At 38.7% G+C, this 27932-nt stretch overlaps 1 protein-coding gene across 1 annotated transcript in view; it reads right to left on the reverse strand.

Moving 5' to 3' along the window:
• Window positions 1-921: 921 nt before the first annotated feature.
• The window catches only part of LNPEP (leucyl and cystinyl aminopeptidase), an 85573-nt gene continuing 58562 nt past the window's right edge, over window positions 922-27932 (reverse strand). Inside the window, exons 10-18 of the mRNA XM_032403944.1 lie at window positions 25751-25911; window positions 25436-25524; window positions 18742-18925; window positions 17481-17637; window positions 11099-11283; window positions 9288-9449; window positions 7096-7236; window positions 6330-6411; window positions 922-5463 (exon numbers count right to left, since the gene is read on the reverse strand). Of these exons, the coding sequence (XP_032259835.1) occupies window positions 5332-5463; window positions 6330-6411; window positions 7096-7236; window positions 9288-9449; window positions 11099-11283; window positions 17481-17637; window positions 18742-18925; window positions 25436-25524; window positions 25751-25911 (1293 nt within the window). The 3' untranslated portion in view covers window positions 922-5331. The remainder of the gene's footprint in view (window positions 5464-6329; window positions 6412-7095; window positions 7237-9287; window positions 9450-11098; window positions 11284-17480; window positions 17638-18741; window positions 18926-25435; window positions 25525-25750; window positions 25912-27932) is intronic.

Genomic DNA, 27932 nt, shown 5'->3' on the forward strand with positions numbered 1-27932 from the left:
TAAACCCAGAAATCCCCCCTCCACCCTGCCAAAAAACCCCTCTAAACAACTGCGCCGCTAGCCATTGCCCGGACAGGCAATAAGGGAAGGGGAGAAGAGGAGATTTTTTTCATAGAATGAACCTTAATTTTCATCATGTACCTAAATATCCATGGAAAGATCTAGGTACAAAATGTAGTAACAGAAAAAAGGAACAAAAATATTTATATACATTTTAAAAAGTACATATCCCCCACCCTCCCACGGGAGGGAGGGGTAGAGTAAAAACATTAATCTAGAACTACTCTAAAACTATTGCCCACAGAGGCAATAAGGAAAGGGGACAAGAGGAGATTTTCATACATCCGGACCTCCACGTCTCATTTGGTACCTCCACGTCCAAGGAAGGGACGGGGTACAAAACGGAGTAACACAATAGAGTAACAAACACTGTACATACAGTTTTCAATAGTATATATCCTGCCCTTAGTCCCTTCCCACCCCCCAAGACTTCAAAAAACCCAAACCACTGAAAATTATTGCCTACATAGATAAAAAGGGAAAGGGAGAAGAGGAGATTGCTATACATCTAGAACTCCACGGTTCATTAGGAACCTACGTGTCCGAGTGAAGGACTGGGTACCCAGTGAAATACTATAATAAGGAAGTAAAAACATGGATATATGTATATATATATATTTAAAAATAGTTAACCCCAAACCTACAAAAGAACCCCTGAAACTAATTAACTACTCTACTAGTCATTGCCCACTCAGGCAATAAGGGACGGGGACAAGAGGAAATTGTTATACATCCGGACCTCCGCGGTTCATTGGGTAACTTCCAGTCAGGGTACCCAATGAAAATAATACAACTTGGTAGTAAAAACAGGTATATACAGCATGTACACATCCCTTCCCCCAACCCCCCCCCCCCCCACCGCCAACCCACTCCAACAACTACTCTACTAGCTATTGCCCACTCAGGCAATAAGGGAAGGGGACAAGAGGAGATTGTCATACATCCGGACCTCCACGTCTCATTAGGTACTCGGACGTCCTCTGAGGAGGACATAGTACGAAATGAATAAGTAATACAAAGTAGTAGGAAGTCTATTTATATACATTAAGTACATACCCTACTTTCTCCCACCCCACAACACAAAACATTAGCTACCACCCAAGGAGGCAATAAGGAATAGGGCAAACAGGAAATGTCATACTCTGAACCTCAATTTTCACTAAGTGTGTATGCACACATGCAAAGGAACACATATAAAATGAAACGTTAAAAAAGGAGCATAACACAGATATACATACATCTGCCCCCACCCCACAAGACGAGATCCCAACAAGAGCAACTACAACCACTCTATTAGTTATTAGCAACAAGGGGAGGGGTGCACAGGACATCTGTCGTACTTCCAGACCGCCACAGTTCATTAGATATCTACGCACCCGTGAGAGAGATGAATGAAGTGCAAAGTGAAATAACACCCACAAAGTAGCAGCAAAACCATTTTGTACACATTTTAAAAAGAACATACTCTGCTCTCCCCCCAGTATCACCATCAACTTCCAAAAAAGAAACATCAAATAACTACTCTGCAGCTGTTGCCTACACAGGCAATACGGGAAGGGCAGAAGAGATTTCCACAGGACGGCCTCTCACTCTTTATCAGAAGCAAGTATACAAAATGAAAGAAAATAAAAATAGTTCAAAACCACACATGTACATTTAAAAAGTATATACCCCCTCCCCCGCCAAGAGCCACTCAAAGACCTCAATCAACTATTCTACGAGGTATTGCACGTGCAGGCAAGAAGGGGAAGGGGGGACAGGAGATTGATCCTACATGTGGACTGCCACTTTTCATTCAGGACTTCCTGCCGGTGCAGAGAACGAAGCACAAAATAAAAGAATGCAAAAAAATAGCAAAAATACACACATTAGCTGTTTTTTTTTTTTTAAAGTACAAATGGGACTGTCAGAGGGGGAAGAGAAGAAGCTCTTTAGAAAGAGAATTCATTCCAATAAAAACCAAATGACAAAGGCAAAGGGGAGAAAAAGAGCTCTATCATACCTACGAAATTCAGATCTCATTTTGCAAACTCCGCCCAGGAGATGCTGACCTCGCGATGATACGTGTCCTGAGCTCATACACCTTCTCTGCAGTCCCATGAAATGAATGGGGGTTACCTGAATACTCGGCAATCCAACCACACATTATGGTTCCAGGTGCTTTAGTTTGCGTAGGCTCTTAAAATACAACTCAGTACTGGGCTACCAGTAATCCGACAAACTCAGCACGGAACTTTCATTCCTTACTTTCCAATATTCAGAAAGGACTCTGTTCTGGTCCCAGGGAGACTGACGCAGCCCCCGAGCCTCTACATACCCAGAACTCTTCTGACAGCTCTTTTGTTCCTACAGACACTAACATACAATAAAATGAAAACCTGAATGGCAAAGAGTATTAGAATTAAGCAGAACCTGGGATGGTAAAATGGTAAGAAAGTTCAGGAGCACTCACACAATGGCAACACAGTTTCCATTACAGGGATTTATAGCAAACACTGCCCTGGAGGAAGGCCCGTGTGTGAGGTGGGACCGGACACTACCTGCAGTTTAATGCATCCAATCTCTTGCTGTTAACAAACTGGACGCCTTAGATTTCTACTTCCAGATCTCCAAAGCACAAGTCTTTCTTTCTACAATTCCAAATTTCCAATTTTACCTTTCTTAATCATCCAGCATAATGTGCCTCTTCTATTACGTTCAAGCAGCTTGTGTCTCTGCCATGAACGTTAATACTTGACGGTGCCATGGATCTGTGCGTGCACATGACCAAGCGCTGTGACTGCAGGAATGTACATGGGAGTTCTCAGAGACACCGTGGCTAAGACAAAGTTGGGGGGGGGGGGTGGGTAAAACTTCAAAAGCTACAGTTATGCCTGTCATGTCACATGTCCTATCTATTACGTAGACTTATCTTCCTGACTCAAGAGTTCGTTTTTGGAAGTACCATAGAGATGGGTTAGCTTGACTTGAAAATTATGGAACTCTGTGGGACAATGTGAGGTGAGGGCTACTAAAACTACAAATACTTGAGGTGAGGCCTACAAATAGAACTATAACCAGCAGGGATCCGGTATCATGGGAATGAACAGGTTGTGAGTACAAAGAAAGCAATGAATTACAAGTTACCTCTTTTTTTTTTAGCCCATGTTTTGATAAGGATTTACTTAAACATTACCCTCTGCCCCCCCCCACACACACACACACACTCAGAAAAAATGATATAATTGAAGACAAGATCTGCCATATGCAGAGTTAACATACATTACAGGAGCAATGTAAAGATGGGCAGGTACAACTGAAAAATCTTAACTGATGTTGAGAAGTAGCAAAATTTAAACTCTGTATCAAAGTGGAATTCAGTAATATAACATGGTAAAAAACCAGCAACCAAAAAACCCCTCAAAAGTTTAGTATTTTTCCCCACTCTAAAAATATAAAAACACACTAACTTCCAATATCAACTAAAGTATCATTCATCTGCTAAAGCACAAGAGGAATAAAGACCTACAATCACCCCAGTTTCAATAAGACATCTTTAGAGGATTCTGCGATTCTCAGGATATAATAGTTTGTACTCTGAACCAGAGGTAAATGTTTAGAAAAGACTAAATTGGGAGAAAACACACTAGGATTAAAGAAAGCTACCTTTTAGCTTGCCAGCATTTTAAATTTTGTTATATAAAAATATTTTCATAAAGTAAAATATAATTTTATACACAATCCCACATATTTTCACTGTATACTTGCTAACTTAAAAAAGGTGACCTTTCCCATTGATTCTCTGGAGTGTTTTAAGTGCTCACAAATGGGTATCTACCCTTTTTATGTACACAGAAGATGTTTTCAAAGAAAATATAAAGTACTCAAAAATTATTAGGAAGAAAGCTTTTCCCCTAAGAATCAAAGAAACTCAACAATCTAGATACTAAGTCTGCGTAGCTCAAAAAATTCAAGTACAGTATTTCTCCTTTACAAGGAGTGAAAATGCCACACAGTTTTGGAAATCTTCCCTTTTCTTTCTTTCTTTTCTTGGCCATTCCTTTTAATCAGTTACTTTGGCCATGAAAAAAACAAAATAAAACAAAACAAACAAAACCCACTGATTTTTCAACTAAAGAAAAGTACTATTTTGATAGTAGAAAAAATTCAAAGCCCACCATATTAAATCTGAATCAAGTTACTCCTATCCCACATTCTCTTTACTCCTTTAAGGTACTATGGTGAACTTCAAATAAAAATGTTCAATTTCTCAAAGACCCTATTTTAAAATATGCTTTTAATATATGCTACCATATAACATGAAAATCTACACATGAGTATGACTCACAGAGAAAGTGTCTATGATCAGGTAATGTCAAATTCTAGTAACAGTGATAGTCATGATAAAAGACAACAGTATTAACAAAATGCTTGCCATAAATGTAGACATATTCCTCTATAACGTAAGATATACCTATGGCAGGGAGTGATAAAGGTGTACAGATTTGGAGAATACTGGAATTCATAAATAAAATAATTATAATTAAAGCTAACTCAGTTTGAAACATTTTCCTAAAAGATGAAAAAATAAGTATTACCTATTTGGAAAATTTAATCTTTTGTCCTTGTTACTTAGCTTTTCAGTACAACAAAAATTTAAAAATTCTGTAGCACCTGGCTGTCCCGCAGAAAAAAAATATAAGTTATAGATCTTATTTAAACTTTGTTTCAGAAAATAAAGGATTAATCAAAACCTCAAACCAAGTAGATCTGCACACCTGAGATCGGTTTTCTAACAGCTGTAGGATGCGTCGACTTCATTGCCATAGCTTTTGAAGCTAAGTTCTGTACCACATTCAAGTAACATCTATCGTCTATCACTAAGAAGCAACAAATGGCTGACAAAGCAGCGCCTGCAAAGATGACGGCTCCCACGGTAGATCCTTGTTGCACTGTGTCAGTACTTTCCGGATACTGAGAAACCGAACAGAATGTCAAAACGGAGGTTTGTCCCCCATTTGCGTATCTTCAAAGTAGAAAAATTACTCACTGTTTTTGTAGATGTTGGCATACAGGTGAATATAATTTTGTAATAAATAACTACATACTGCCCAAAGACAATTCGAGAAAGACAGATGAAAAATACAGACGGGCCCTGAGCGAACTAGAACTCCTAAGAGCGCCAACAACTTGGCAGCAATTCTGGCTTCACCTTGGCTTTTTGCAAAAGCAGCAGAGCCCACGTTAACAAGCTCTCTGAATGGGCGACAAAATGGGGCGCAGCTGTGCATGCTAGAGCCACCATGTCAGAGTTTTGAGGTTCTTCTCCATCCATCGGATATTCAACTGGATGACTTCCAAAGCCTCCTGGACACAGTGAAGCCGAAAGGTTGCCTCTGACTGATTTTCAAAGAACGCCTGGACCTGTAAGTTGCACGCAGAAGTATTTCAAAAGAAGAACAGTATATCACAGGTAACTCTGAATATCCTTTTCAGATAAGCTTTAACTGAGTCATGGCTATGCTGAGGTCTTGGAAGAAGTACAGACAAGAAGGACTTTATTTTTAATTTATTTTTTATTTTTTAAAGATTTTATTTATTTATTTGAGAGAGAGATAGCAAGAGAGAGTAAGAGCAAAGCAGGGGAGCTGGGAGAGGGAGAAGCAGGCTCCCTGCTGAGCAGGAAGCCCGGCGCAGGACTCGATCCCAGGACCCCGGGGTCATGAACTGAGCCGAAGGCAGACACTTAACCCACTGAGCCGCCCAGGTGCCCCCAAGTACTTTAATATTCGAAGTATTTACATCAAGTTCCTGATCACACATGGTGAAATCTGAAGTAATTTTAAAAATGAATTCCCCTTATGCCCACAAGGATGAATTTTTCCAGTTTAGAATGGAAAAAAAAAAAAAAAGCCAAATAACAGTAAATGAAGTAGTCTAAAGTTAGAATTAATGCCCAGTTCTACCCTTGGAATGGAATTCTCCGAAACTCTTTTTACTACCACTTAAAAAGAGAGTTGGCATATGCTGGTCTTAATTCAAAAAATGATTTGTATCAGGCAGACGAGGGAATACTGTTGAGAAGGGAATCAGAATTCTTCCTCATCAGAATTTGTCCTCATTGCTGGGTATCCCCCCTTAAGAAGTAATCCCAGGGCAGAATCGCTGGCACTGACCAAGGCCGACAGAGAGAAGGGGCAGAAACTGGCATGACAAGACACTGACTTAGACTGAGCAGCCTACGGGGAAAGGGTGACCCAGTCTCCCTGCTAACATTTTATACAACCAACCTCAGACAAATGCGCCTTTGTTGAAAACAGGTGTGTCGACCCAGCAACAATACTTTGTATGGTATAGGACCCCAGATGAAACCTGAAGAAACAAAAATTTAAGAGCAAAAAGAGCAAAAACATGAGGCAGTTTTTGGGAAGCAAATGTCCTGAATGCAAAGGAATTACTTGACTGTACATTACACAGGCCAAAGGCAGACTGGGAGTCCTGCTCCTGGGTAATGAAGCTCAGTAAATCAGAAATAACCCCACACGCCCTCTCACTACCAGTGGGAAGGAAAGGTGGGCAGAAAGAAGCAGGAGTTACAGATACCCAGATAAATTATTAATTCATTTAATCGATTCAAAAATCACACCTTACCCCCAGAAATGCCATTACTATTTTGAAAGCAAAAAAGTCCTCCGTGTGCTGTCTGGGTGGGTGTGAGTTCCTCTCCAATCCCTTGGCAATGACGAGGTATTTTTCAACACACATAACTGAACAGCTATTCTGAAATAGTCCGTGGCCAGGTGAAACGAAGTGACCTAAGTGTCAAGCATGGCTGGGCGTAATGAGTACCCGAAGGGAGCACCACTGTCAAACGACTCACGTTATGGGATTACATTTACAAGGGTGAAAATTTCTGGGTGTTTCAGTTAAACTGTCACTGAAGCATTTTTCCTGTCATAGCAGATCTTAAATCCTGTGAATCAACACAACATTGGGAACAGTTTCAAATGAAGAATGGGAGAATACTAAAAATTAGTAGTTATCTGAGAAACTTACTTCTGTACAAGCTTGTTCCAGTTCTCTTTGACAAAATCCCATGCCAGCAAGTGTCCAGGAAAACGTTGGCCAACTGTTCTAATGATGAATGACAGCTTTTGTGTTCGGATAATATCTCCACTGAGGCTATTTTTCATTAACCTGAAGAGCAAAGCAGATTTAGTTTCCAAAATTAGTATTTGTCATGAAGTGATCACTGAACTTAAAATCAGTGCTGGTCTCCTAATTAAGGTTCTGAAGCAATTCAAAGCATGTAAGTTTTGGGTTGGTCTAAGATTGATCAACAGATTGAAAACCTGTCATTTTTTTAAATGAAGGGAGAACTCACCAACAAGATAAGGACTTAAATATACTGTCACATAATAATAAATAGTTCTTGATGTAGTAAGGACATTTAGGAAATAAATTCAGGTAGAGTTTATTATAACTCTGAAGACTGGATTTTTTGTTGTTGTTAAAAACCTTATTTGATATGAGTAGATAGGTATATTGCTACTCTTAAAAAACTGGGCTGTTTGATGTAAAAAAACAAGAAACATTTTAGAATATGCTTTTAAAATTAATAGTTAACATTTATTGATACTTTATATGTACTAGATTATGTTCTAAATTCTTGACACAACAAGGCTTGAAATAGGGAATCATTACCTATCTCCATGTTACAGTTTAAGAAATTGAAGTTATGTAAAATTGACAGAGTTAACACAGCTGATGAATACTAAAGCCTGGTACGGAAACAAACGCAATTTTCATCTATCGTGCTACAATATCTGTTTCGAGCAGGAAAACACATATCCCCAAAAGAATGCAGAATGAGTTTTACTGGGAGGAAAAACCCAAATGCCCAACGAGATGTGATGGATTAGATAAATTCTGATAGAGCCGTACTGTGCGATACTGTGTAGCCATAGAAACAAATGAAAATATGCTTTATGAACGAACAGGGCCAATCTCAAAGACTGGTCATTCACTACAAAGAATGTTACAGAACACCGGCTACAGTATAAACCTATGTTCAATATATAAAATACACACCGGGACGGACACTGTTAACAGAGAGAAGAGAGTAAGATTGGAAGTGAAGGGTCATATGAGAGGGACTTTCACATTTTATTCCGTTTCCTCAGGTACTGTTTAAGTACTTTATAATGGGGAATTTATCGGTGTACTACTAGTTCAACACAAAATTATTATTGATTTAACAACAAAAACTTTTCTCTGTTTGCTTGGGTCAGAGGCTGGCTACTACTTTAGAGAAAATGACTACAGTGCGTCCTCTGGAAAGTGGGTCTGGGCAGGTGCTAAGAACATCTCTGGAACAGAAGGACTTACCTGAGCAAAGTTATGCAAGAGAAGCAATGAGAGCCAAGTGCCTCTCCCTTCCTTCCCACTGCTGACTGTCAAGATACCTGCGCATTTCTCCTGGTTACTTAGAGCTCCTCTACCCTGACCCTGATTGTTCTTCCTGCCAGGAAGCCCTACCTACTGCCCTTCTTACCCCATGTGACCCTACCATCTCTAGCTCTTCATCCGCTGGATACTAAAAAGGAAAGGTCTGGGGCGCCTGGGTGGCTCAGCTGGTCAAGCATCTGCCTTCGGCTCAGGTCATGATCCCAGGGTCCTGGGATCGAGCCCCACATCGGGCTCCCTGCTCGGCGGGGAGCCAGCTTCTCCCTCTCCCTCTCCTGCTCCCCCTGCTTGTGCTCTCTCTCTCTGTCAATTAAATAAAATCTTTAAGAAAAAAAAAAGGGAAAGTCTGACAAATTCACATGAATGTATAACATATGGCTTTTACGTGTTATCTTGTACTGAAGTGTCTGCATTTTCGAAATGATAAGCTTGGAGAGAGCAATGCCTTGCCCAAAAAAGAAAATGAAGCACGCACTGTGGAATCAAAAACAACATGCCAAATGATCATGAAGTTTTTAAGCACAAAGTAGAAGGGGACTGTGATTTTTGGCATCTCCCAATCTCTTTTAGGCAAAGTACCTCCTGCCCATCTGTACAGGTCCAGCCCCTGAGACGAAGCCCAACACATGCGGGCTCCTCCCCACACCGTCCAAGTAAAGGCTGGGCCAAAAGGAAAGGCAGGAAGAGGGAGATACCAGAGAAAGTGAGCTCCTCAAACCTAGGAGCACCATGTTTTTATGCTTTTGGTTTCTATATATCATATTGCTTGGGTGGTTTCGTACCAGTAAAGTTTCCGTACATCCTCTGAGCTGGCAAGAGCTTCAAGTATTTTATTCTTCTCTGCTTCAGAGTCTACAGAGACATACTTGCTTAATAGGAATGACCAGCCTTTCTCTGTTTTTGCTCCAACCTTGAACACAGTACTCATGACATCAGTAGGTAGGCTGTAAGAAAGGTACAAATATGAGAAAAACAAGGAAAAGAAATCCTGAATACAAAGGCAAGGAATTGACTAGTGGTGCTTGCGGAGTCAGAGCAGGTAACGGAAGAGTCTTTACAACTCATTGTCAAGAAAACATTTAATTCAGTGGGTTGCTACTTCCCCTGGTGGTGTGACTATAAAGAATATCAATTCAACTTAATGCAGTAATTCTTCACTGAGCACCCACAAAGAACCAGGCAGACAACTGGCTGGAAGCTGGGAAAGGGAAGAAGGAGACCCAGTCTCTGCCCTCTAGGAACTCAGAGGCTATCACAACGTACAGAATAAATCAGTGTATTGCCACATAGTGTAACAAGTTCCATGGTGGAAATATAGCAGCAGGTGTGAGGGGAGTGGTGATAAGAGGGGAGGAAGCACAGTTTTCTGGCCTTATTAAGATCTCAGAGCTGGAAAAGACCTCAGAAGGTTATCCCAATCCCCCACCCCAACTCTCATCTGATGCTTGAATCTATTTCCATAATGCCCAGTAAGGAACATGGAGAGAACCAGTCATCATTAAAAACATGTCTACTTGGGGCACCTGGGTGGCTCAGTCATTAAGCATCTGCCTTCGGCTCAGGTCATGATCCCAGGGTCCTGGGATCGAGCCCCACATCGGGCTCCCTGCTCTGCAGGAAGCCTGCTTCTCCCTCTCGCACTCCCCCTGCTTGTGTTCCCTCTCTCACTGTGTCTCTCTGTCAAATAAATAAATAAAAATAAAAAAAAATGTCTAACTAACTGCTAACTCTACCTGCTATGTTATAGCCCTAAATTACAAGAGACTTGTTTGACAGCTCTCATCCATTCCGATGGCTGCTATAAAAAAGCAGAAAACAACAAGCCTTGGTGAGGATGCGACGAAACTGGAACTCCTCTGCCCTACTGGTGGGAATGTAAAATGGTGCTACCACTATGGAAAACAATATGGCGGTACCTTAAAAAATTAAAAATAGATCTACCATATGATGTAGCAATATCACTTCTAGGTATAGATCTGAAAGAATCGGAAGCAGAGTCTTGAAGAGGTATTTGTATACCTATGTTCACAGCAGCATTATTTGTAAAAGCCAAAAGGTGGAAGCAACTCAAATGTCTATCAATGGATGAAGCAATAAACAAAATACGGTGTATACACACAACGAATATATTCAGCCTTAAAGAGGAAGGACATTCTAACACATGCTACAACATGGATGAACCTTGAGGACATGTGAAACAAGTCAGTCAGACAAAGACAAATACTGTACATTTCACTCACATAAGGTATTCAGAGCAGAAAACAGAACAGTGGCTGCCAGGGGCTGGGGACTGGAGAAAACAGAGAGTTGTCTGGGTAAGGAGTTCTAGTTTTGCAAGATAAAAAGTTCTGGAGATTCGTTGCTCAACAATGTGAATATACTTACACTACTGAACTGTACACTGAAAACACGTTAAGATAATAAACTTTATGTTTTACATATTTTACTACAATTTGAAAAAACAGTCTTGTTTGACAATACAAGTACACACATCACCTACGTTAACACTCAGGATGAAAAGATCCTGTTTTCAGTATATGGTATCAAGGTAAGGAAGAGGCAGAGAGCTCATTTGAGCAGAAGCGCACGTCACCTTTGAGTTCCGTTGGAGGCCACCCAGTCATCAAACAGCGTCATGGCTGTGGCGCTGCAGTTCTCGAGGCCGTGGACGCAAGCAAACTCCAGCAAGACTGACCGAAGCTCCCGGGCACACGGGGGGCCTTCATCAGTCCAAGTCTGCTGCCGGATTTGGCTTCGAAGTAATTTAGATACCCTGGTCTACAGAGACAAATTGTTAACAATAATCAGGACAATCACAGAAAACTCAGGATGGCTAGATCTTTTTCCCCCAACGTTTACCCAAAGAGAAAATAGGAGGGCCTCGGTATTCCTCAATAAATATCCACTGACAGAGGAAGCCCACGTACAGCTGGGTGAAACCATTCAGTAACAAAGACTACACACCGGCTGCTATTGCCGGGGGCGGGGGGGGGGGGGTTGTCTCTTAGTTACATGACACAGAAAGAACTGATGACTGCACTGCAGTAGTGAGCCTGTCTTCTGTGTGTACTCGGTGAGAAGATATTTTCCTGCCAAAAAGTATCACCTATTGCCACTGCCAGAAGCGAGTTGGGACTTTCTGACCTCATGACTTTAGACTCCATAAATCCATAAAACAATGAGAGAAGAATATACTTCTTTACCGACAGGTAATGTTTTAATGTTTCTGAATGCAATATTAAAGGCATACTTAAAATATCAACTAGCGTGATGATCTAACAAGTTAATCCAATCGAATTAGCAAGAAAATGGGGCATGCAGGCAAGAAGAGTTGTTTATAGTTATTTCCCCACCCTCAACTATATATTTAAAAAATTTTCAGACCTGTAGTAAAGCAACAAGAAGAGTACAGTGAATACCCATATGCTGGATTCATTGGTTTGTAACACTCCTACGCCCCAGAAAATTAGTTCAAGTTCTTTACAGAGCATCTTGTTCTTCCAGAGCACCACTGTCAATACCTAAAATGAACCCTAGTTGGAGCGTTTTAAACTGCTGACGCCATTTTCTCAGCAGCCCTTCTCTAAGTCAGTCTCCTGTGGAGCTATGAGAAAGAAAAAAAGGAATCTGTGCAAGGAGAAGGACTCAGAGTTTGTGATAACATGTCAACTCGCTTTTGTTTGCTTCAAAAGCAATGGAATAGAGAACAGACACCTTGTGGAATGCGTAACAAAGCCTGCGAGTTATTGAGAGGACATGAAGTGGAAAAATACTTGCCATGCAGACTGATAAGCCAAGGGACATAAAAGCAACGCAGGGGATCCTACGGATACACACGGCTGCACTGGACGCGCTGTCTGCCACTGGCCTGACATTCTCAGTGGCATGATAGCGAACCATCCCAAATGAACACAGGATAAAAGAAAATTCAAAGCTACTCATAACTGTCAAGTAGAAACAAAAGAAGAATGAGAGGAAAAAAAGTTACATGCTTGAGATACTACTAAAAAAAAAAAAACTCAGTGGAGAAAAATGTCAGTGAGAGTTTACTAAAACATATGGACACAAGTAGGGAAAAAAAAAAAATGGCCCGTTAAAATACTGGAAGCAAGGGAAGCCTGACACTTGAAGGTGCTAAGGCTAGTTAGTTCCTGAGCAGTTACTCCGCTGAAGTTACAGGGTGCAGTTTTACTAGTCATTTCTGGTACCAAATATTTAAGATGAAACCCCCAAGGAGTTGATTTTACATATATTTCAAATGATAATGTAACAGAGCAAAAGGCTTTATTTTAAAAATAATTCTGTTTTTAGAAAATTCCCACTTTATCATTTTTATAAGTAATCCAGGTTATATTTTTAATATTAATAAATCATATAACAAGTGCTTCTTTATTGAAGCAAGTGCTTCAAACAGAGAACCTGTTTTTCCATGGTTCTAAATTTTTTTTTTAAATTTAAACTCATTAAACGATAGAATCCAATCCTCTGATTTCATAAAATGAAAATGGCAAGTGGGGAGAGAAAATAAATGGAGGGGTTATACAAGCTACAAACACTGGGTACGCAATAAAATGCAAGAACAGTTACACAAAATGATTCTTAAAATAAAACAGACAGGAAAGATGGTGGCACTTATATTATGTATTACATTTTGATTTACTGCTTTAATTTTACACTGATATGCCCAGGGAGTTCTTTCTTGGGTCAACTCAGCTTCTTAAAAGTGAAGTGTCAGCTTTTATTGCAAAATGTTTACCCCACCAATCCCTCATATGTAAAAGAATGACAGACTTGCAAGTGATGAAACAGGAATATGGCTGGGATCAGATGTTGGGATTAGATGTTAACATCAGATGTGAACGATTTGACAAAATTCAAAAGTGCCTCCAGACCCTATCCACCCCCCAACACCACAGCATACATCACAAAATGGGATATAGATGTATGTGTTATATAGGTATGTGCAGCCTAGATAACAAAATGACCAATATATGTCCATAATGCTCTGGTGACAACAACATAAAAAATTAATTAGACACCAGTCTTAATCACAAATACTATTTGAAGATTGGATCCAAGGACTCAGAAATGTCTGCTGTTCCATCTCTAACTATAGTATCAGATTTTATATTTTGAGAGCTTTGATGATACCAGAACGCCCTCCGAATTTTAGAGACAGTTTCTCCCTCTTGATGACCTAAAGCAACCTGACTTTTAACTAACAATCAAGTGTACGAAAATCTCCAGCAATACAAGGGCCCATAGGCTCACAAACACACACTAAGCCTGCCCTTGTCCTCTAAGCATCCGTCCCCTGGGCCCCAGCCTGATGTATGTTCTTAATAAATACATGCCTGCCCAGCAAACTGGAAATCATCATCTGGGATGATGACGCAGAGTTACTCGAGTGTCAAAGAAAGAAAATATTCAGAAGATCTAACTCCTTAGATTGAATTTAGCATCTGTGTTCACAGCATAGAGACAGCCTGAGGTAAGTATCAAGTGCTTTCTGACACTAGGCTCTCAAAAGAGTTATTGGAGAGGCAGGGGGAAGAATGGCTTCTGCCACCATGAAATTTAATTAGCTGGGCAGCTTCAAGAACATTCTGCTAACTCTTAAAGTATATTCACTACCAGCATGATCCTTCAATAGTAAAAAAAAAAAAAGAAAAAAATGAGTGATATGTACTAAAGTTATTTATTGCTACCTATACTAGGTTGAATAGTGTCCCCCCAACATTCATGTCTGCTTAGAATCTGTGAATGTAAACTTATTTGGGAATAGGTTTTTGCAGATGCAATCGATTTAAGATAAAGTCATACTGAATTATGGTGGGCCCAAATCTACTGACTGGTGCCTATATAAGAACAGGGAAATTTGGACACAGAAACAAAGAGAGAATGTTATGTCAAGACAGAGGCAGAAATTGTAGTTGTGCATCTACAAGCTAAGGAATGCTAAGTACTGCTGGCAACCACCCGAAGCTAGGAGAGATGCAAGAAGAGATTCTCCCTCAGAAGGAATCCATCTGCCCTGCCAACACTTTAATTTTGGCCTTCTAGCTTCCAGAACTGTGAGAGAATATGTTTCTGTTGTTTTAAGACAATAAGGTTGTACTAATTTATTATGGCAGCCGAAGGAAACTAAATTACTACCCCAAATGGTGTTGATTTGATATGGCACTAATAACCTCCAAAGTAATCATAAAAATTCAATAATAAAAAAATCTATGTATACAATGAAGCACACTGGTGCTGGATCAACTGGATGGCCATATCAAAAAAAAGAATCTTTGTGTCTAACTCATACCATACACAAAAATCAATTCCAGATGGATCATAGTTCTAAATGTGTAAGGTAAAATCATAAAGTTTTCAGAAGAGAACAAAGGAGAATACCTGTGGGTTGGCAGATTTCATACACAAAAATTAAGAATTTATGCTAATCAAAAAACATCATTAAGAGACTGAAAAAGCAAGCCTGAGGGGGAGAAGATACTTGCAAATGTACATGAGCAACAAAGGACTCCTATCCTGAATATATAAAGAGCTCTACAAATCAATCAGAAAAAGGCAGAAAATCCAATAGAAAAAACGTTAAAGACCTGGGCACTTAACCAAAGTGTACCTCCAATGGTCAATAAAATCAAAAGGAATTCATCTTCACTAGTCATTAGGGAAATACAAAGTTTTTTTTTAAAGATTTTATTTATTTATTTATTTATTTGAGAGAGAGCATGAGAGTGGGGTGAGGGGCAGAGGGAAAAGCAGACTCCCCGCTGAGCAGGGAGCCCGATGTGGGACTCGATCCTGAGACTCCAGGATCATGACCTGAGCAGAAGGCAGATGCTTAACCAACTGAGCCACCCAGGCACCCGGGAAATACAAATTAAAGCCAAAATTGCAATGCCACTATGCATCCATCTGGATGGCTAAAAGGAAAAAGATTACTATTAATATGAAGTGTTGACAAGGATACAGAGCCAGAATAGAACCAAATTCTCATGCACTGCTGATGGAGCACAAACTGATACACCGTTGAACAATGATTTGATAGTATAGTATTAACTATAAATATGTTATGACTCAGCAATTCCACTTCCAGACACATACCCCATAGAAATGCATACATATATGTAACAAAGATATATATAAGAATATTCATAGCAATGCTATTTGTAATAGCTCCAAACTGCAAACAACTCAAATGTCCATCTATAGTAGCTGAAGTGGCTACCAAAAGGCCAATCTCTTTCATATACTAATAGTACAAAGTCAGTGTTGGATTCTAAGTGTCTCCTAAAGAGACCAATAAGTTATTTGCATACTTCTTGGAAATGCACACAAATACTATAAAAAATTTTATTAACATTTTGGATATAAAAGAAATCTCAAATATTAAGTTGACAACTTTATTTTCAAGGGCACTAGATGTAGGTCTGTCATCTTAAACCTTAAACACATGGTCTACAAGTTTTTCAAATGGTTTTAATTTATAATCTTAGTTTAAAAAAATGATAGCAAAGAAACAGCCTTGATTTTTCCAACCAAAAGGTATCCTTTGAAAGATGACATTGCTAGAATACAAATTAATTTAAAATACAGCAACATAACACAAACTGGGCTTCAGAGTGGAACTAATCTGGGTTTGAAGCTCAGCTTTGTAATTTACTAGGTAACTGATGTGGGGGAAGTTATTTAGTCCCCCCATTTATCCAATGGGGGTAGGAATATCTGTCTGGCATTGTGTGAGGATTAAACAAGATAATCTACGTTAAGCACTTAAAATGGTGTGCAGAATATAACAAGCACTGAAATGAATCAGTTTCTGGTGTGTTTCACTCATTTGCTCAGTATTTACAATGGGCTGAGTCACATTCTGAAGACACTGTTTTTTATTAAGGATGGTAAGAGACAGCCTCTGATACAGAAGAATGATAAAAATCTTAATAATTAGGAAAGACCTCAGAAATCATCTAACTTAAGCATCACACTTATGGGTGGCTCCTTTGGGGTCAGATCAGAGACCTGGGGGGAAGGGTGCTTCTCAAGCTCCATACGGCCCACCAGCTGTGCCTTGCCTTCCCCCGCTGTGAATAGTGTGTGATGGGAGAACTCATCACAGAAGATGTGCAACAGCCTAGTAAGAGGCAGAGAGGAGGTTGTTTAAAAGAAAAAAAAAAAAGATGTAATCCAACCTCTTCTTTTCACCAGTGAGGACACCCTAAAAGACATTCTAATTTCTGGTTCAATACTTTCTTCCTTTTTCTGAAAGCTGCCTTTTGCCTAGTCTCTGGAAAACCTGACCGGTCTCCAAAGCAAAACCTATTGTCAGAATGTGCTGATTCAGAGAGTAAGATGAAACAAAGAATTCATCTCTTCCTCCCAAGCTTTTACTCTGTCAACAGTTTAATACTGCAAGATTAGTATTAAATCTAATTTAATACTAATTAGGCAACTGGTTTTAAAAAAGGTAAAGCAGTCACCAATGCCAAGATTCCTTTAGTACTCTGCAGAGAAATATATCCACCAGCATCACCCTCCGTTAAGAGGTCACAGTAAGGACTCTTAAAACAGAATATTCTCAGTACAAACATCACTGTCATTTCACAATGACCACCTGGAAACCAATGGGGAACACCACATTGCAAAAGGACCTACTTCAAGCATTTACTATATAAATGAACCGGGATTTGAATAGAGAAGGTTTCTTTTCATGTGACCTCATTTTGACGTCAGGGTCAGAAGTCTTTAATTTGATATTCAAACAAGACCATGTTATGCTAAGCCTTTTATCAACTCTTCCTGGTAAGCAATGTCATTATGATTCAAAGTAAAGATTTTGCAACTAGGAAAACAAAGAAAAGGGACCGTGGCTGGTTGCTTTTTCAGCCTATTACTCTGCTGAACAGAACTGTGAATGACAACATTAAAGGCAAGCAACAAAAGACACGTTGGCAATAAGGGAGACTTACCACTACTCTTGAGGCCAGATCCATGTATCCCAGCTTTTCAAGGAGATTATAGATGAGGCCGGTCTGGAACAGGGCTTCAGTGATGGGTGCGGTATAGGTCTCATTTCCAAGGTAATCAATCAAATCAAAGGCCCTCTGAAGAGATACCTTGCCTAGGCTAAAGGGTAATAGAACAGAAAAGTCAATATGCTGAGGGAGAGAAACTCTATAGGCATGCAGAAAAACTTTATGAATAGATGGTGAGTCTTGAAGAACTAAAATTTAAGCTTAGAGTGGAATTCTGTAAAGTTAGACTAAATATTATTATCTTTGATTAAGTTCATGTGTATGACCCAAGGTTAAAGATACATTTCATGAGAAAGATACACAAGAGCTCAAGTTTTATTCCCTAAGTCACCTGTAAATTGCTACTGACTCATGAAAAGTATTACACTGTCTTAAGTGGGAAAAGATGAAGAGTACTAATTTTATTTATTTATTTATTACATTTTCCAAGTGAGGACAAGTGGCATAAAGAGGATTTGAATCAAAAAGAAAATATTTCATTATTTGTACGGGAATTTGTCACATTGTGAATTTATGGTGAGTATATTTTAAAAATTAACCATTTAGGAGAAATCAAAACAATGATGGCTCAGATGATGTAAGGTCACTTCATAAAAAATGAACCAAAATAAGAAGGTCAAGCACAGTCAGAAAGAACACTTCTGAATATTCCATGTGTCTCTAGACCCATTAACAGCCTAAGGTGGTAATCTTACTAAGCAGAGGATATCTATACACATGACTGCCATCCATGGTTTTGGGATTCTGTAATGCACGGAGTGGTTAGCAGGCAAGCTGTACAGAAGTAAGAAGGCCCCAACTCTCAAACACATCACTCAAACCAGCGGGTAGGCACTAAGCCTCATGCCTAAACTAAATGTTATTTGAAAGGAATTCTCTCATGAAATAAAGCCTGAACTCCTACATTAATTTATTCAGCAAACATGTGTCCTACTTGTTGGTATGGACAAGTCTTAAGATATTACTTAAATCTTGTTATTTAACTGTTCACTATGTTTGTAGTGGATGTTTCTATATGGATTATAACACCCTTGAAGGCAAGGATTATATCTTACATCTTCCCAATCATCCAAAACAAGTAACACCTAACAGGCAATACATGTGCTAGTTCTTTTGAACTGTTTTTCTTAAGTGTTCTTTTCGGCAAAACATTTGTTTAAAAACAAACAAACCAACCCAAACCACGCACACGTACCCTGCAAGTTCAAAGATGTTGTTGATGAGGTTGGCTCGGTCTTTGTCACTCAGGACATAAGGATTTGTTTTCAGCTGTTTGATTAGTGCTTCCCAATCATCATCCTCATAATGTACAATATAATAGCCATTCATGTTTGTATTGACTTTGACCCACTGCACTTCTTCTGTAAGATTGATGACATCTAATACAGGCCGAAAAATGAGAGAGAGGAGAGATAACAGGGGAAGAAAAAGTATTGAATGGATGTTTTGTTTGTTTCAGTTAATACAGTATATTGTTACATTTAATTATTCTACTAAGAACCTAAATGTTTGCCTTCTAGTGCAGTTATTTTAATGTTAGCAAAGATCACCACTCATTCATTTTTAAAATTTTTTTTTTTACTTAAATTCAAGTAGCCAACATATAGGGTACGTCATTAGTTTTTGATGTAGTATTCAACGATTCATTAGTTGCGTATAACACCCAATGCTCATCACATCACGTGCCCTCCTTAATGGATAAAGAAGATATGGTACATACATACAGAGGAATATTACTCAACCATCAGAAAGGATGAATACCTACCATTTACCACTCATTCATTTAACAATTATTTATTTAATGGTGAAAAAGGTAGAAATGCCCCTTCTTCCACAGATCTTACTCTAATGTAGCCAGGCAAAGAGAGTATCCTCTAAATGTTATTGATGGAAAAAGAAAACACGGCATTCTATGGAAGAACATAGAAGAAATGCTTCACCACCTAGTGGAGGTTAGGAGAGATTTCTGGGAAGAAATGACATCCAAGTTGAGAGTTCAAGATATACAGGTGTATTAAGCAGGTGATGAGGGACCCTAAGTGTTCAAGGCCCAGAGATAAAGTGTACATGTTATCCATGCACTGAACTGACTCCCAAGTTCATTGTGGCTGGAGGAGAGAAACAGGGAGAAAGAGTAAGGGTGTGTAGGGTGAGGAAGCAGGGAAGATAGTGAAAGAACTATGTAAAATGTGTTCCATCTCAGCCTTTGTCTTTCATTACACTGGAGGAAGAATAAATGAAGCCATTTAGAAAAGTCACATAATTCAAAGCTAGCAAAAATAAGTATTAGGGGAGGATTAAGATCTCATTAAGCACAAACAAATAACTCAATTAAAATAAGAAAGTGATATGCATTTTTTGGGTCCCTACCATTACATACATAAATGCTAGAAGAATTGTTGGAAACTTATATAAAATGATTTCAATTAATAAGGAGTTATAAAATATATGACTACAAAAATATATGGCTACAAAATATATCTAGGAATTTTTAAAATCCTTTAAATTACTATCGAGAAAAGTCCTTTAAGTAAGTTGGCAACAAAGACGCGGATTTATTTTTTCTTTTAAAGATTTTATTTATTTATTTTGAGAGAGAGAGAATGAGAGAGAGAGAGCACATGAGGGGGGGAGGGTCAGAGGGAGAAGCAGACTCCCCGCCGAGCAGGGAGCCCGATGCGGGACTCCATCCAGGGACTCCAGGATCATGACCTGAGCCGAAGGCAGCCGCCCAACCAACTGAGCCACCCAGGCGCCCAAGACGTGGATTTAATATAATAGTTAAGGGTATGCCTCTAAGCATCTCCAGATTTACTATTAGAATACAGTTCCATGAGCTTACTATTTTGTTTACGGCTAATCCCTCAGTGCCCAGAACAATGTTCCTAGCAGACACTCAAAAAATCCTTGATGAATTAATAAATGAATGGACAAAATAACTATGTCAAAGTAAATGTTTTCAAAACAAACCTAAATAAGGTTTATAGATGTTTACAAAGTAAGTTTTCTTTCCAATTTTAAAGTAAGGAGTACTAATTTTTAAAAATTATTGAAGAGGAACGGAGATAAGGAAAATAATCTGAATTCAGACAATAATAGCTTTGTAGGGTGTATTTCATGCCAAGAGTTTTCCGATACACGTTCTAATTGATGTAATATTTCACATAGTGGATAGATATGCATTTATCTTTATACTGCTTTTTTACCTATCAGATTCTACGCCGAGCCATTTTTCTACTGTCTTCATATGCAGTATTCAAATATTTTCACAAATTCCACTTAAAAACCTACCACAGTTTAACCCATCTCTTATTTGGAAATATTTAGGCTGTTTTAAAATTTGCACTATCATAATAACTCTGTATGATGGTTTTTGCACATAAAATGCTTTAGGAACACATTTAAATTTTGTACCTGAAGTTTCAGGGTCTATAAACTTCAAAAGCATGAATTATTAAAATTTATCAGATTCTCTTAATACCTTAGTTAGTCCAATTCTACTGAAACTACAAAGGATGTTTAATATGGAAAAGACTTACATTCTGCTCATGTCTTAACATGACATACCAGATAATCAGTCTTTTTCACTAGAAAATTCCATACTAATTTGTGTTTTATGGCTGATACAGCAGCAGATGGGAAAGATCAACTACATTAATAGGATTTATTCCTTTTCATAGAGCAGAATACAGTTCTAAGGAATTATTGTGAGGACAAAGTAGATGCTCTAGGTTGGAGACGTTTTAAAAAACAATGACTAATGAAATTAACTTTATCATTAACTATGGCAAAAATATTGACATTCTCCAGGTCAGCCAACACAATTTCCTGCAGAGCTTTTATTAAGAAAGAACCTTGGGAATAAGGACTAAGGAGCTCCAAATCTCCCTTTGCCAAAAAAAGAAGCAAGAAATGGAAGTATGGCAATTCTTCCACTGGATGGATGCAGGAAAATACTGAAATACAGTGTATTTTGGCTGATAAGCAATTTGCCGTGTTGCTACTTTGGCCAAGTCCAGACGGTAAAAAGGAGGAAGGCAGCTGGGAGTGTATTTGAAATTATTACTGTCATCTGGATGACAGAATATAAAGCAGCGCAGCCAACAGCAGAGAGAGGGGAGTTATCATTTAAAGAATCAACATATTAGTCTCCTTCAGGTCTTCTGAATGATCCAGAATGAAGGACCTTAAAACCACAGGTATCAAAAAATAATAGTTTTGCACACAAGGGAGGTAACTACATCCTACAGCTCAAATGTGGATGAGGCTACCCTCATATGTTTTTAATTTATCTTAATCATTAACAGATTAAGAGTTCAATTTTCACAGTTCATTGAGTATTAAAAAAGAATAACTCCAATCTTGTATGGCAGAAGCCCAGATGAAGTAATTTAGTAGTGATTTTAAAAACCATTTGTCAGTGAGTTACGAAAATCAACTACTGTTTTATACAGAAACATTAAAACACAGAAACAAAAAACAAGTTCTTACAACAAAGTTGAAAAATCGCCTGCGCAGCTTGCTCTAGAGGCCTAGAACGATATACGCAGCTGAACTACATCCCCTCTTGTTCAAAAGCATTCCTTTCTCCAATACCCTTTATTCTCCTTTATTTTATTAGGGGGGGAAAAGGCAAGAGCAAAGGATGGTACATGATAAATATCTTAATTACATGCCCTTCCTTATTCTTTTTTTCCAAATATGCCTTTCATTCAAAGACAATGACAGGTCTAGTTTCAGATACATCCTTCTGGCACAGTGATATCATGAATGTTTCACATTCAATTTAATATAAAGATTTCCTATAGTTAAAGAGCTTAGGTCTGAGTAAGATGTGGATGAGAGAGGGGATGGGGAGGGAAAAGGGGTGAAAAGGAAGAGAAGGGAGAGGGAGACACTCACTATTTGAGTGTAATTTCCTCAATACGTAGCTTGAAAAAATGGCCCCTTTCACACCATCTTATGCCTAACTATTAATCACTCAAAATTCATGTATGTGGGGAAAAGTGACAAAGATACTGATCAAATATAACTCCTATATTTGATTGAACAAATGGACTAACCCAGCAACCCTGGCATTAGAACACATGGAAATATACTATAGATTTAACACATCACCAAGAGAACACACTGTACTAAAGTCATCTGGCAAAAAATAAGCCTCTGTAGTCATTGTCCCTGCTACATTTCTTTTGAGACTAGAAAAAAATTAAAATGCAATTAAAATAAGAGTGCTTCTCACCAGAGCATTAGGAACCAAGAAGACCCGTCTTCAGGGGCAATCACTGTTTTGTGAGGACAGAACATTTTCAGTGTGGACTCTCAAAACCTGAACTCTCAAAACCAGGAATTAAAACGGCAGCAGCGGCAGCGGGGGGAATGACATTTGGGAAGAGGAAGTAACCAACACTGCTTTCATCATCTGTTGCCTCAGTTCCAGCTCCAGATTCAACCAATTATATTATAGTACATTTTGCATATTCCCCTTTATCGAGAATACTTTCAAAGGAAGGAAAACAGAAGTTATCACTTCATCAGGCTTTGAATGCTCTTTTCCTAAACCTTTTTACAGTGAGATCTGAAATTGAGTCACCTTATGACAAACTAAAATTTATTCATTTAAAAAATATCTGTGAGCCTACTGGGTGCTAAGGTCGCAAAGGTGACTCACATAGCCACGACCTCTCCCTTAAATAGGGAACACATCTAATGTGGGGACAGACATAAGTGAAACAGTACTTACAGTGTATCAAAAGAAGAAAAGGAGAGGGCGTTATGAGAACACAAAAGTAGGCACCTAACCTGTCCTGGAGTGAGGGAAGGTGGCCTGGAGCCAGCAATGGGCACGCTGAGATCTGAAGAAGGAAGAGCAGTAAATCGAGGGAGTGGGGAGGCAAAGGTGTTCTTCCAGGAGGGCAAACAGCATGTGCGAGGGCAGGAGAGCACGGCCGAGGCGTGCAACGGTTTCTATACAGCAGAAGCACCCAGTGCCAGGGAAGGGCGGAGGGAGAAAAGGCTACACCAGGAAAAGAGGGGCTAGACTTTGGGATGTGGATCTTAAAAAGAGTTTTAAAAGCTCACATACAAACTGAGCTAAAAAAGTTAAGGGTAAATAAAAGCAGATTTCTTATTGTCCAATTATTTCTAACACCACCCAAAACTTATATACTATCGGGAGGTTTGGAGAATTTCCTTATCGGTCCAAAAAGGGAGATGGGATTAAGTGTCCTTCCTTTAGTCAGGGGCTGTCCTTCCAAGGCCACTTAAAAGTAAGGAGTTTTGTCTTCATCAAAGAAGGCAGCCCTTCCTTGCACCTCTGCTTATGTTATATTAATCAAAGATATAACATTATCAAGTGTTCTTAGCGTTTCAAATAATGAGATTGACTTAACACTCCACTCTATTTGAACTGCAGTGCAACTAGCATGCTCACATACCTCCACCGGCATTGTAAATTATGGCCACATCACAGAAAGGCAACTTAGAAATGTATATTCAATCACAAAAGATACCACAGTCTCCATTTCTGAGAAGCATTCCTATGAAGAAGTTCATATAATGACAAAACATTTAAGACCCTAAATTTTTACTGAGACATTTTTTTTTAATAGAGACAAATGGTGAATCAAGTGTCCAACAGTAAGGAAAGATGAAATCAAATATTGTATATGTTTTTTTTTAAAAAGGCAAGATATAAAAATCATTTGTACACAATGGTATCAACTAAGTAAAAATATTTTTTAAATTATTAGAAGGAAAGAATCATGAGAATAGTTGTGATGACGTGATCTGTTCTCCATTTTCTAGATTTTATGTACTGTGGATATATTATGTTTAAAGATTTCTTTTTTAATAATAATATGAATAACAACAGGTAACATTTATATAGCACATAACACATGCCAGACATTATTGTAGGTGCTTCACATAAATGAACTCAATCCTTACCATAACACTATAAAATATGATCACTATCTCCACTCTATAGCTGAGGGAATGAGGCTCAGAGAGTCACAGAACTACCTACAGGCCTACAAGTGAACCAAACAATCTGGCTCCAAAGTCATTCCATTAACCACTAGGCTATACTCCCCTCTCAAAAATATAGGCTTGAACACCACATACAAATTCAAACAAGAAATTTTCCCTTTCCATAAATCTAGAGTATCACTAATGGTTCCTGCAGGACCCAGGATCTTCATGTTTTTTCAGGATGCAAATTAAGAGGGTGTATGGTGTGGCATTCACAGTGGTATTTAACAAATGGTCAGAAACGACATTTCAATTTTGTTTTTCAAAGACTCCTATGGGTCCAACAACATATACAATCTTCACATTTTCTTATCCCCCTCTTTGCAATCATAATTTCCTGCCCCATTTTCTTATTAACGAAATATGTTATGCTATGTTCATAGGACATTTTGTAATGATTATTTACTCTAAATCTAGATCATGAATCAACCTTTATCATATGCATAAGAATCACCTAAGGTGCTTGTTGAAATGCAGTTGCCCAAGCTCACCTCTAGAAAATAGATAGCAGAGCATACTTTAAGAGACTGCTCTGCTTCTACTACTTTATACTTGATAACATATAATATTTATCTAGGATATAAAAAAACACAGCATTTGCTCTTTTCTACCAAGGCTGCTAGCACACTCAGCGCAACTTTTTATACCTTATTTCCCATGAACAAGAAAGACTAACTTCATACATGATATATGTACCAATCTCACTTTAGTCGTATCTTATATAGATGACTCATAAAACCAGCTCAGAGAGTGTACACTTTGGAAAGTATAGTCTCCTTCTTGCTGCTAGGTGAGAGTTTTAAAAAAAATATGCTGTTTAAAATTTCTTATCAGAAAAGAGTTAATTAGAGTCAAACCTGATTTCTTGTCCAGTAAAAATACCAATGGATATTTTGAGTAATTTCTTCCCCCAGTGACATAGGATAATGGAATATGCCAGAGATAGCTGTAAAAAGAAAATATTGGAAGATTATTACTCTTTCCAGTATTTCAGTCAGTTACACATAATTTATTCGGTCTTTTCTTTTTTTTCCCTTTTGGCAGGAAGGAGAAATTTTTCAAGCTATTCCAAAAAAGATAATCTTGTTAAGTTTCATAGGAACTTGTGTGATTACAAGTAGTTTAACCCAAGGGTGCAAAAGAGATAGCAGGAAGAGAAAGCCGCAACGTACCTTGTATCTGAAGGCCGAATTTCAGGCTTAATATTTAAAAAGTATCTTTCTTGTTGTACATGAAGTTCCTTTCCTTTTCTTTGAACAGTCACTAAAGGAAATCCTTTTTGCAGGGTCCAGGTTTTCATCATTTTCTTTACATCTAGTGTTTTGTTTGTGATCTATAAAAAAAAGAATAAATTATTTTTGCTTAAAAATGAATAGATTAAAAACTTTACAGTTTGTACCTTTCCCCCTCTGCCTACCACATTCTATGAAGACTACCCGTTCTGTTAATAGAAAACCAGAAGCACGAATACGGAGTTAAATTTACACTTCTAATCTAAGTGAATGAGCAGCTGCTAAAAGGAAAGTCACCTGGAACAGAACTAAGTGATAACTAGAGAAAGTGAGAGAAACCCTGCGTTGAAAAAGAAATACATTGAATGTTTGTCTAAATCTCTAAGTAGGGACAAGCACTCTTTCAGCTCACAATACCACCATTTAGAAGGTATGAATCATGGCAAATACTCTAGAGTAAGAAGCACAGCTACTTTCTCCTGTGAGTCAGCCTGCGTCCAGATCTCTCTTTATTCCCCAGACCCTGTGCTTTCCGTACATGTTAGCATCCATCTTGGAAAGAACTAATACCGTGGGAGCACCAGAAAACAGCGGCAGAGTAAGATGTCAATGGGCCGGGTGCCATGACGTGAAGTTCTCCAGAGAACAGTAGTTACCCGTTTTGATAGTCACAGACGCTCTCTCTCAGAAACTGCATCCATGTATCTACAAAATCTAGAATGCAGTGTCAGAGGTTCACAGACCCTCTAAAGCCCACCGTCCCTACGACACTGGTATCAATGATTAAGAAGAAATTCTGGAACAACTATCTCTTTAAAGCAGGTGAGTTAACCTTCCAATTCCAAGCATTTTTCTAGGTTGCATATGGATTTGAACTTCAAGCACCTAAAATCATTAAGCACTTTGTTTGGTAACAGTATTGTTCCACGATGGCAGGCCTCACCTCAGCCTCCATATGCCCATTTATTTAAAGCAGAAAAGATGGATCAAATCTATCCAAATTCATTGCAATATTAATATTACATTTCTCATGGCTCTGATCTATTCATTTCTAGATAAGGGATTGGGAAGAAAACAAACTTTGCCAAAGGCACTTTTGGGCCTTTGAAACAGGACAGAAATGAAAAGGCCAGTGCATAATTTGATGTGGATGCTGAAAGACCTGAGGATAATGTTAGGAACGAGGTTGGGATAGGAAAACATTATGATGCAAAAGCTGAAGTCAGTCAGAAAGGCAGAAATATAGTCTAAATGTCAGCAGACAATGCAATAAGTATAAAGTAAATAATGTGGCTTTCAATTGAAATGTTACCATATGATGAGAGAAAAAACTGATTTGGAAGCAACTCTTAAGTAATAGGGACTAATCCATCTTCTCAAAGAGAACTCAGAGAGAAGGAAGGTATATCTTCTGGGCACAGGGTTAAGAGCTACAAAACGCAAGGTCTCAGATAAGACAAGGAAGCAGAGAGAGTATACGGAAAAGATTCAGAGTAGGAGTTTTCTTTCTTTCTTTCTTTTTTTTTTAAAGATTTATTTACTTATTTGAGAGAGCAAGCAAGCATGCCCAGAGGGAAGTGGCAGAGGGAGAGAGTCTTAAGCACACTCTGCGCTGAGTGTGGAGCCTGATATGGGGCTCAATCTCATGACCCTGAGATCCACGACCCTGAGCCGAAACCAAGAGTCAGAAGCTTAACCTACTGTGCCACCCAGGTGCCCCCAGAATAGGAGTTCTTAATCCAGGGCCCTAAAACTTTGAAACTTTGTATATATATGTGATTTTTCTCGGGAATATGTCCAGAATTGTCATCAAAGTCTCAAATATGTCTGTGATCTTCTAAAACATAAGAACCATTGATCTGGATCAGGGTAACATACTGAAATGCTCGTAAGGGTTATGCAGTTAGCATACATGCACGATGCAGGCTGGGTTCACGCACTGCTCTGAAGCCTAACTCAAACCTAACTGCACTGCTTGTTAGAACATTTGCAGACACAACAAAATCCAAACAGCAAAACGATCCAAGGGCAATATGTAGCCCATGGCAGTCAGCTTGTGATATATCGTCTATAAGGATGGCCTTAGTAGGAACAGGGCCACAAAAGATAGGAGGATTCACAG

Source organism: Phoca vitulina, unplaced genomic scaffold (assembly GCF_004348235.1).
Source record: "Phoca vitulina isolate PV1807 unplaced genomic scaffold, GSC_HSeal_1.0 scaffold6, whole genome shotgun sequence".
Lineage (NCBI taxonomy): Eukaryota > Metazoa > Chordata > Mammalia > Carnivora > Phocidae > Phoca > Phoca vitulina.